At 39.3% G+C, this 11,685-nt stretch overlaps 1 protein-coding gene across 1 annotated transcript; it reads left to right on the top strand.

Annotated features, from left to right (window-relative positions):
* Positions 1-3,098: 3,098 nt before the first annotated feature.
* LOC115754608 (BEL1-like homeodomain protein 6) lies at positions 3,099-8,401 on the top strand. Its single transcript, XM_048278602.1, has 5 exons — positions 3,099-3,865; positions 4,617-5,533; positions 6,397-6,767; positions 6,885-6,945; positions 7,377-8,401. Exons 2-5 carry the CDS (start codon positions 4,679-4,681, stop codon positions 8,064-8,066), a joined length of 1,977 nt encoding a protein of 658 aa, XP_048134559.1. The 5' UTR covers positions 3,099-3,865; positions 4,617-4,678; the 3' UTR covers positions 8,067-8,401.
* The last annotated feature ends 3,284 nt before the right edge of the window (positions 8,402-11,685 follow it).

Here is an 11,685-nt window from a genome sequence, read left to right as displayed (position 1 = left end):
AAAGTCATTCGTCGCTCCCGATTTACCGATTTCAGGACATATTGACGATGACCCCCATTTGGTACTTGTTATCAATTTTGGTGTTAACAAGTAGATAACATTATATTACAACTGTTGATCTATATTCGATCTAGTGGCTCAGATAGCATCTTCCCATCTACCCACTGATAATAAATAGGAAGGTTCTAGAACACAAAACGATTACCCCCCTGAAAATATTATAGAAAATTGTAGAAAATTCTAGGCAAACCCTAGAGGACCAAGACATATCAAGTCTTGGGGTTCTTCTCGGCCATATGATCGACTGATCGCGCTAGGGAAACCTCGGCACGTGTCACTATTGTCTTGCATGTGTTGTCGCACCAATCATTATTGCAACCGTGCTTGCCGCCCGTTACCTTCGCAAGTGATTACCCTAAGCCCCGAGAGAGAGAGAGAGAGAGAGAGAGAGAGAGAGAGAGAGAGAGAGAGAGAGAGAGAGAGAGAGAGAGGAGGATGTTGAGAGCCCGTGTCACTGGAAATAGTAGTAAGGAGGCGGGGAGGCAAGGGAACCGCCTTCGATTGAGGTGGTTTGAGGAGGTTTTCATGGTGTTAAGGAGTTTAGAAGTTATTGGATTTCGAGACATGAGGGTGGGGGTCTTGGGAATTGAGGGTTTGGGGGGGGAGTGAAATTGAAACTACGACATAACATATGTTATTTAATGCGTTTGTTTCTCGAAAAATAAATGATTTGCAGAACGTTTTAAAAAGATGATTGCTTAAATAACTTACAAAGATGAATAAACGAAAAATGTTTTCATTGTCTATGAAAATGTTCAGACATAGATTCTCGTCAATAATTAAAATACTTATTATGAACTAATTATTTCAAATGATACCGACGATTATTTTTAGGAAAATATTTTCAAAGCATTTATTTTCAACGAAATAAACGGAGCTTGATACAAAGGATATTTTGTTATACATATAAGTCTTATGTACATACACATATAAATGTCTATTTATTATCAGTCGAGGATATTGTTTGGTGTTAATGTTGAAACACGGCATGCATCTTTACACATTGAATAACAAAAAAGCCATAAATGACTATGCTACAGTTCTATCAAATTTTTACTACGTTGGAAATAGAATATAGAGTCGGTTTACATTTTTAAATTGCGTTGGTTTTCTAAAGTATTCTTGAGAATGATTGCTGCAGAAAGCACAAACCAATAATACAAATGAAATTAAAGACTAAGGATCTATTTGTTTCGCGAGAAATAAATAATTTGGAAGTCATTTTTCAAAAAATGGTACCTTATAATTTATATCGCTTGAAATAATTAGTCAATAAAATTTTTTATTACAGTTGACAACAATTTGTATCTAAACATTTTTATGGATAACGAAAATGTTATCCATTCATTTATTATCATAAGCGATACAAGAGATCATTTCTTGAAAATATTTTTCAAATCATTCATTTTTCACGCATGAAACAGAGCCTACGTAGGGCTTATTTTCTTGACTCTCAAGTTCATTTTGTGCACACATTATTGAGGACTATAGTTACATCTGCATGATAAATCGAATTGAATCGTGTACAATCTTAACGAACATAGTGTAGTATAGCTCAAATTAAACATTCTAGTTGAGAGTGTGGAACTTGGATGATTTATTTTATTTTATTTATTTTTAGCTGTGAGTGAAAATGGGGAGGAAAAAAAATGAAGTATGAAAATAGTGCATTTGCTCAATGCTCTTTCATATCAGAGGCAAGACAACGGCTATGCTTTGGGCGCACATGATCCAAGCAAAGCAAGTTACAGGAGGAAAAGACTAGACCCAAAAAAAAAAAAAAAATAGAAAAGAGGAGGAAATGCACATCAATTGAGTGAGATTTTTTGTAATTTAGCCATAAAACTGATTCCGATTCATATCACTATAATAATTAATCATACCACGTCAATTATGAACCGAGGAATGAAATGCTTTTTCCAAGGGAAGCAACTTTTTTTCTGCTAATATATATCTTTTTTTAATTAATATCATGAAAAATCTCAAACCGATATACTTATGATAAATTTACTTAAAACTATTTTTTTACCACAAAGAACTTCAAACTGGTATATTCATCCAAACTATTTTTTTGACAACCAAAAATCTCAAATTGATATACCCGTGATAAATTTACCCTGAATTAAATTTTTTGATTACCAAAAATTTCAAGCTGGTACATATGTGATAAATTTATCATATGTTAATTTTTATTAAATCGGGCTAATACCACGAAAAATCGCAAACTTATACATCCAGAACAAACAGAGAGTAAAAACTCCAAATTGGTACACTCGTCAACTGTTACATGTCGTCAACTCAACAATTTGATGGTAAAATTTAACGAAAAATTATCAAATGTTAAATTTATCATAAGTGTATCATTTTGTGATAAATTTATCAGAAGCAAATTAGTTTGGAATTTTTGGTGTTAAAAAAAATAGTCTTGTGTAAATTTAGCATAAGTGTACAAGTTTGAAGTTTTTTATGATAAAAAATAATTTAAAATAAATTTAATATAAACGTATCAGTTTAGATTTTTTCATGATATTAAAATTTTTTTTTGGGATGTTTTATTTTTTCATTTTTGCTAAATTTATTTCTGAAAGCACCAACAAACCCCTGGCACTTCCCAGATTGAAAGGGTTTAGCGTACTTGCGGGGCAAGATGTTTGACAATTGACTCCGTCCCATAAAAACTAAAAACCAATTAAGGTTTGACACTGACACATGAACAGCAAGGCAAAACAACAAAAGAAAAGAAAATCGAATTTCCAAGGGGGAGAGAAAGGAAAATACATGAAAAGCCAGCACCTTCTCTGCAAGAAAAAAAGAAGGAGAAACGTTAAATACCAGTTTGGAGAAAAGGACAGATACAGGGATATGGGCACCTACTAATGGTGCGCCGATCACCTTTTTTTTTTCAAAGAGGAAACCAAATTCGAAGAACAAAAAGTGTGACTTAATGCTATTATTTGAGTTTGAACAAGCCAACAGCCGGAATAGAATATTGTTTCCAACGGTGGATATTGAAGAAGCCCCAGACCTTCCATGCCCATGGGGGGAAGAGAGAGAGAGAGAGAGAGAGAGAGAGAGACAGCTAGAAGAAGATAGAAGAGAGGGAAAAAAACAAAGTCTTTAGAGAGAGAAAGTATGCTGTGTTGATGAATGAGGAGGTTTATTGGAAGGGTTTCTTGTTACCCATTTTTTTTTTTTGGGTTTTAGGTCCACCAACTGGTAGTTAGAGATTGAGCTCCTTAACCAAACAGAGACAATCCCAAAACAAGAGCAGGAGGAAGAGGAGGAGGAGAAGGAGGAGGAGGAGGAACCTTTTAGAGAGAGAGAGAGAGAGAGAGAGAGAGTTTTGAAGGAGGAGAAGAAGAGTCTGCAAGCGTGTGGAATTCACACGTGGGAATTGGTGAAATTATGGGTGGGGAAGACAAATGAGCAGGAAATAGGAGGAAAAGATAAAAAGAAAAGAAATTGTGGGGGGATTTGATCTGCAGTCCTTTGAAATTATCCCCCATCTCATCTCCCATCATTAGAAGGGAAGCTGCAAAAGTTTTTCTTCTCATTCTCCCACTCTTCTTCTTGTGCTTGTTCTCCTTCTTTCTATCTTTGTCTTTGTCGTTAGTTTTTCTTCTGCGTTTGTTGACGTGTGCTGTGATACTTTGGACGAGAGGATCAACATCTTGGGATCGGCAAGTGTTTTGGTCTCCAGAGAGGATTGTTCTATCAAATTGATCTCTCTCTCTCTCTCTCTCTCGCGCGCGCGCAAAAGCTCTTTCTGTTCCCCACTAATCCCACACTTGTTGCTGGTCTCAAGGTAAATTTTTTCTTTTCAAGTACCATATTTACTTGACTATTTTATCCATACCTGCTCAGGCATTGAATTCTGCAATTTTTTTAACGTTCTTTTGGTTTTACTCTCTCCCTCCCTTTGGACTTTCCATGCTAGTACTCTACCCTTCCTTCTCTCTCATGATTCTGCTGGAACTGGAAGATTATCATAACCTCAAATGAATCTTTTGTTTGGCTTTTTTTTCAAACAGTATTTGTTACCATGTTCTGGGCCTGTCCTGGTTGTCTCGCCATATGATTAGCATTTCATGTTTCTGATTGGGTGGTTGGAAGAATGGAATTTTGCCCAATAATCGCTGAGTTTCTTGTCGGAATCAGTTTTGTTGGGGAATTGTCTTTGTCCCTTTTGTTTTCGATTTTGGGGTTTCAGCTGATTTTCCATCTCTTTGTCACCAGCTTGACCATCTGATTCTGTTAGAAGCAAAGTTGTGCCTATGTTTTTTTTGGGGGGTGATGATTTTTGCTGATAGAGGGTTTGTCTTAAAACTTATCTAAAGACAATATGTAATTCACCAAAAGGGATTGCCATGATCTTTTGGAGCAGCATGTTGAATTATTCAGGGCCAGTTAAGTTCTTGGTATAGCTTCCATGGCCCTATAATGGACTAGAGTTCTCGATATGATAATTTTAGTTGTCAGCTTGTTAACATCAAATAGCCATGCTTGATTTCAGATATTGAACAGCTTTTTCATTCATGTTCTATCTCTACTGCCAGAGTGAGGATGCGATTGTTGTCCCACTAACAAAGAGCACGAATCTTCAGATTGTGGAATTAGTATGGCGACTTACTACACCAATTCGAATCAAAGAGATGCTACACCTGCCCTCTACTTAAGAGAATCTATGCATGGTTCGTTCCCCGAGACACCTGTTCTATCCGGCAACATGATGCTGTATATGAATCCTGGGCCTTATACAGATAATCCACTGGGTGGGAATTCTCAGCAGCAAAGCAACGGCATGGAGGTGCCCTCGGTTGGGGGCATTGATACGGTGCAGCAGCAGCAGCAGCAGCAAGAAATCCTTTCCACTTTTGGTGGGTCACGAAGCGGAGATCACGATTTCACATTGTGGAGAGATGGAAGAAACGAGACGCTGCTAATGCCACCATTACAGAACTCACAAGGCCAGGGATTGTCCCTCAGCCTCGGCACGCATATTCCATCGGGAATTCAGATGCCTTCTGCGAATCTCAGTTCCATATCGTTCTTAGGTCCTATTCGCATGGTATCGGGGGAAGGTGGTGGGAGGACAGGTTCTGAGCGGTCAAGAAACACTGATTGTGCTCCGGCGGGTTTTGCTGGAGGTGATGAAGATGTGAATAAAGGAGGGGACATTCCCTATGGAATGTCAAGCATCGTGAGAGTCATTCCCAATTCTAGGTACTTGAAGGCGGCGCAGCAACTGCTCGATGAAATAGTGAATGTGCGAAAGGCTTTGAAGCGCCCTGATGACGCGAATGACCAATCTAGACACGAGAACCAAAGGAGCCCCAAAGATGCGGATGGGGGTTCCAAGAACGAAGAATCCTCTAATCCCCAAGAATCTGCCAGTAACTCTAGTGAGCTTTCCCCAGCTGAAAAACAAGATTTGCAGAACAAGCTCACAAAGCTCTTGTCCATGTTGGACGAGGTAAGAAAATTTGTTCATCTTTTGCTTACCTCGGAGACTGCTGTGCATTATCTGGGCGCTTGTAGATGACGTTAATTGCGAATTTTAGCTCTCAATTTAGAGGTTTCTTTGTTTTGGAATGATGGATGATAGGTTTCTAATGAATGCACAAAAGCTTGTTATTGATCAGTGGATTTTATTAATTATTTGGTACATGTTGTTAAATGCAATCTCAATATATGCTGATTCTTTTGGAAAAGCACTTGGCTACTAGAGATTCATATGATAGTAAAACTTGTATAGTAGTGCAGTACCAGAGGTGACGTTTTCCCCAATACAGCAGATTGAGAAAATTTTAATCATGCGAGAGACACGTGAAAATGTCTTTCATCAGAGATAATTCTAACAGAAAAGGCTCTGGAAAAGGAAAAAAAGAAGGTTAAATGGCTGACTATTAGTTCTTGTTGTAAAGATTTGGCAGGCCTACTTACTCTACCTTTAAAAAAACCCAGAATTTGATCATTCTGTTGATCTTAAACCGGTGTTCCCTGGCATGCCACACTTCAAAATTTCAACCATGTCTGCATATGATCCGTACATAAGACAATAAAATGTTGTGTGAACTGATTAGCACTTAGAGAGTGGTGGTTTGAATCGTCTCCAACATCGAAACAAAGAGATTATTTCTTTTTGAGTTCAGCGCTTCTTTTTGCATAAAAAGCTTGCGGTTAGTCATATCGACCTGCATTTTACGAACATAATCTCCAGTCTCTAAATCAGCTTAGCATGTAACCAATCTCCTCTTCCATAAGTTTAGATTATTGTGTCGCTTTCGGATGATAGTTTGACAAAAAGGATCATGATTTTGCCTGCGATGCTCACAGGTTGATAAAAGGTACAAGCAGTACTATCACCAAATGCAGATGGTCGTACAGTCTTTTGATTCAGTAGCAGGAAGTGGTGCAGCCAAGCCCTACACGGCACTCGCGCTCCAGAGAATATCCCGCCACTTCCGGTGCCTGCACGATGCGATCACGGGTCAAATTCAAGCCACCCGAAAAAGTCTTGGAGAGCAAGACACCTCCAACAGCAGCGGAATATCGCGATTACGGTATGTAGATCAGCATCTGAGGCAGCAGAGGGCGATGCAGCATCTTGGTATGATGCAACAGCATGCTTGGAGGCCACAAAGGGGTTTGCCTGAAAACTCGGTTTCAATTCTTCGTGCGTGGCTGTTCGAACATTTCCTTCACCCGTAAGGCCCCCCTGATTCCAAGTGTCGCCTTCTTTTTTATTCTCAACTTTCAATGTTTCTTCTTTCCTGGAAATCATGTATGCTTTGTGTAATTGCTGATTTGATGATGGTGACTAGATATCCGAAAGATTCAGACAAGATCACGCTAGCAAGGCAGACGGGATTGACTAGAAGTCAGGTAACAGTTCTTCTTTAATTCTCGCCGTGGTCAAATTATGGGGAGTCCACATTCATATGCATCCCGATATTTCGTGAAGTCTTATGTTGGCTAAGTTACACGTATGACAAGGGAAGTCCTATAAAAGGAACATAACATGTAAGTTATGTCTCGACAGTGCTACTAGGATCCTCCAATCTTCACAAGAACCTGCTACCCATACATGCCTTGTTTCACTCCATAGATCAATTCTCACAGAGGAATTCTGATGCTTCACTGATTCGGTGTAAGCTGGATTGCAAGAACTTTCGTACGAACGGAAGTTCTGGATGTAGAACTTTTAGATCCTCTTTTTATGTGGAGAAAATCATCTCCCAAATGCCTTGGTGATTATTTGTTGAAGTGAGTGGTGCTTGTCAACCCATATCGTCATGCATCTGCCACCTGTGTAGGTCTCGAACTGGTTCATCAATGCACGAGTGCGCCTATGGAAGCCTATGGTTGAAGAAATGTACAAAGAGGAAATTGGTGATCCTGAGATGGATTCTAACTCCTCCTCCGAAACTGCGGCCAAGGCGACGGGAGGCGATGGCCGGTCTTCAGAGGACAAGGGTGAAGATTTGCAGCAGAGTGCGACCTCATTGGCCACTAAGAGATGCGGAATGGGGAACTTCATGGACTTAAAACCACCTGTAATTAACGCTGAAATGGAGATCTCTGGACCGACTTTCAATAGCGGGGCACATGGAGAAGTTGATGCTGAGTATGGTTTTAAGCTTCGAGGAGGGCAAATTCCTAGTGGAAACGATGGAATTCTCTTCTCGGATGGCATTGTGCAGTCGGATGGGGGAAACAACAGGTTCATGGCTGCAGCCACGGCTGCTTATAACGTGTCCAATTTCGGACAATTTGGGGGTGGGTCCGGGGTTTCTCTGACTCTTGGCTTGCAGCATTGCGACGGTGGGACCTTACCCATCTCCAACTCAATGAATCACGGTATCGCATCCATGAGAGGAGATGGCTTCTTCAATGCAGCGGCCTCTTCTGTGGGGGCAGGGACGATGGCATTCGAGGGCTCAAGTCCAGGGGACCAGCAGCACCGGCTCGCTTCAAACCAACTGTTCCACGATTTTGTCGCGTAAAAACAGAAGGGGTTAGTGCTGATCGATGCAAGTCCACGTCGATTGGAACTCAAGATCCTCATTTAATAGATAAAAATGAGAACAGGCCGTGCTCGCCGACTGCCCCTTACTGCTCTATCAGAGCAGGCCTGAAGGTGATAAATAGACACTGTAGGGGGAAGGTGTAAAACACAGTTGTATATGGAGATATTGTTTGGTGGAGTTAGCTTATTTGTAAAGATGTATATCTGATACTTGCGTTAACCCATGTGGAAGAAGAAAAATATATACAGGTACGAATATCTATTTTTGTGTGGAAGAAAAATGGGTATAGTGGAATGAAATGGAGGTTGGTATTAAGTTGTCATCCATCTCACTTCCCACTTCATTTCCTACATTTCAAAAAGTAAACACCCTGAGATTGCCCCACTCTCAGGACATTCGCATCTCAAGATGCTCGAGATCGCAATAAAAATATTCTAGAGATAAGTGCATTGGAAGTTTTAAAATTTTGAAAAGTGCAGTCAAGTTTTAAAATTTATCAAATTGATCCAATTAAGTCTTTCTGCAACTTTTGAAAGTTTTAAAATTCGATTGTACTTTGGTGATGAGTTTTAGGACTTAATTGCATATTTTTGAAGTTCTGGAACTCGATTGCATTTTTGTGATAACTTTTAGGATTTTACTGCACTTTTCGAAAGCTTTAGGGCTGAATTATACTCCTCGTGACGAGTTTAAGCATTTTTAGTGCGCTTATCCTAATATTGAATATGCAAAGCTGAGAACTCGGCAACAGGCACTAACATTTGGTACGAGACTTCGCACACCTTCAGAATATTTAGAAAACGGTCTGCCTTAAGTCCCTGCTTCATTCGACACCAAAAAAAAGATAAAATAAAATAAACTCCCTGCTTCACACCTAACTTCTCCGGCAGCTCCTCTATCTTAACTATGGTCTCCTGATCCACTATCTTACTCTTTTTGTCTCAGTTGCAGAGAAGCTTCATGACGAAGGGCCCGAATTTGAATGCCAATGAAACAGCATTCCCAGCCGCCGTCGTCCTCGACTTCTTGAGAATCCTCTCGACATTCCCCGGTTCGGCCTCTGTTCAGCATTACATTGTAGGGTGAAGTAAACAAGTCCAAGAAGTCACCTTTATCCTGCAAAATATGCTCCGCCGCGCCGCACCATGGATCCGTGTCCGTACTGCTGCTTCCTCGCCTCTGGTACGGTTGCCCTACTCGAAAACATTGTTATGACTTATTTAAGATAGTTAACTAACCTATTTCTGACCCATTAAATTGTTAAGTGATCCATTTATGACCCACTTAAGTTTGTTAAACAATCCATAATATGGGTTCTTGATCCATTTTGCCACCTCTAGGCAAAAATGCATTCAAGACGGAAGCAACACGAGGCCTGGTGTCACGGTTCGGACTTTAGCCCACTTCGAAAGGACGATACAATAGTGACGCACGCACCATTCGCCTAGGATTGTTTGTAAGAAAGCAAGAACAAAAAGGGGTCTTGAGAAAATCTTCTACTCATTTATATTAACTGATAGTATAAACAATGTACATCAGGGGTCCATCAGAACAGGAGTTTGAGAAGCGGAACCCCTCAAAGAGCTCCAGACATTATCAAATCTACCAACGAGTAGAAGTGCTTGAGACAACACCATGCAGAAATTACGAAAGCATATGACAGCCATGGCCCAAACTTACTGACCTTCCTTCGTTTTCTAGTCTTTCTATTTCCACGTAGGATTTTAATTACCATAATTTAGATTTCATATGTTTCGTTTTTGTTTATTGTGGGCATCCTATGTATTTTAAAGGCATTATGTTTTCAATTTATTGGAAGACTTTACTTATGTAGAAATTAGTTTTCTCCAAAAGAGAAACTACCAATAACAAAGAAGGAAAGTGAAAAAATTTGGTGCGCTACAGCCTAAATGATTGAGGGCAATTTTTCATTTTCAGTGAAAAGTAGGAAGAATTTTTTGTTTTCATAAAGGGTGGAACAAGCGTGGCCCTTTATAAATGATAAAAAGAGAATAGTGCCACTGCTGTCTTAGAGTTACCTAACCTTGTTAAAGGTAAAAATAGAAAATATAGTTGTGGTAACGTGTGAAAAAAGACGATTTTTAATGAGGATAGTATAAACGTGTATTTGTATTCACACCCTTCTAAACCCAACTTCGATGTTAAAGAGCTGAAATTAATAAGCAATTGATGACATTCAGGATCCATCAACATTGTCCTTCGACTCGGGTAAGGTTAATGTGAAAATGCTATCGTTGAGATAAAGTCGAGCTGTAGCGGTGAATCCAGCCATCGACCGAAGAAGTCGAGGACAAGGGTGATTATTGATTGAGTAATTATAGGTTGGATGTCAACAAGGGTAAGAGAAAATGCTATGCTGACCAACACATATGATGTCATATTGGTTATGAATACAGTCGATAGTCAAACACTAGGGATGAGCTAAATAGCACCTACACCGACACGCCGACACGCCATTATTAAAAAATAAAAAATTCTGACACTTTGGGGCATATAAATTATACTAGCGGCGAGTTTCTTCTTCTGTTATATCAAGATTAGATTTTTTTTTTTTTTTGCTGGTTGAGTATATTAATTTTGAATTGGCTGGATATACGACTTTTTTTTTTGATCGAAAGGTATGTGACTTAAATATATATATATATATATTTGATAAATTTATATTTTGATCTTTAATTTATCGAAAATGCTCAAAATTGACTCGTGCGCGTCAAAATGGCATTTCGAGATGCTGGACTCGCGTGTCGCTAGCATGTCTAGGGCGCCGATCATAGGTCGGTTGTATGTCGAAGAACGTAGAAATGTCAAACACGACACATAGATCCTCAAAGAGTGTTGGTGCTTCATAGGGGATGAGCACCAATCCCGATCCAACCCAAGAATTGGTCCGGTTTTCGGATCGGAACCGTATGCCTTGTTTTTCTTTTTTTCAATTTTTTTTCTCTCTTCTAGAACTAAAGGTGTATTGGGGTCACAGACAATGTGCAATGTGAAATTTCTGCTCAGATTTAATGCCAAACTCAAAAAATTAAATCTTTGTTATTTGTTCACGACGGGATAAGAAACTCACGCTTAATTTTCACATTAGCAAGGAAAACCATTTATACTTAGCAAATAGATAAGTCTTAAGATTATCGAATTCCAGCATAAGAAATCTAATTATCCACAAACTATAGCTTCAAATAAAGAAAAAAAGAAAAAAAGAGACAGCAGCAGGTTCCCGGGTGGGGTCGGTTCTCGTCTAGTGACTGATGGTCGAGTCAATGTCAGACAAGTTGAAAAATATTATCGACTCACGGAATTTGACTGACATAATCGACTCGAAGGGAGGGATTTTCAAGTGAAACAATATATTTCGCCACATTTCTGGAAGAAGTAAAAAAAAATAAAAAAAATGAAGGTACAGCTATCTAACCTTTGGGTAGAAGAACAAAAGGTATGCCACCCACCCACTTCCCAGCTCATTTAGTTAACTTTCACAAAGAGCACCACTGAAGTTGCACTAGACATCATGAAAACAGCAATACCTTAAAATCCAGAACGAATCAGGCAAAAACAGAATGGAGAGATCGCA

Source organism: Rhodamnia argentea, chromosome 5, assembly GCF_020921035.1.
Source record: "Rhodamnia argentea isolate NSW1041297 chromosome 5, ASM2092103v1, whole genome shotgun sequence".
Lineage (NCBI taxonomy): Eukaryota > Viridiplantae > Streptophyta > Magnoliopsida > Myrtales > Myrtaceae > Rhodamnia > Rhodamnia argentea.
This window is presented reverse-complemented; position numbering and strand designations above follow the sequence as displayed.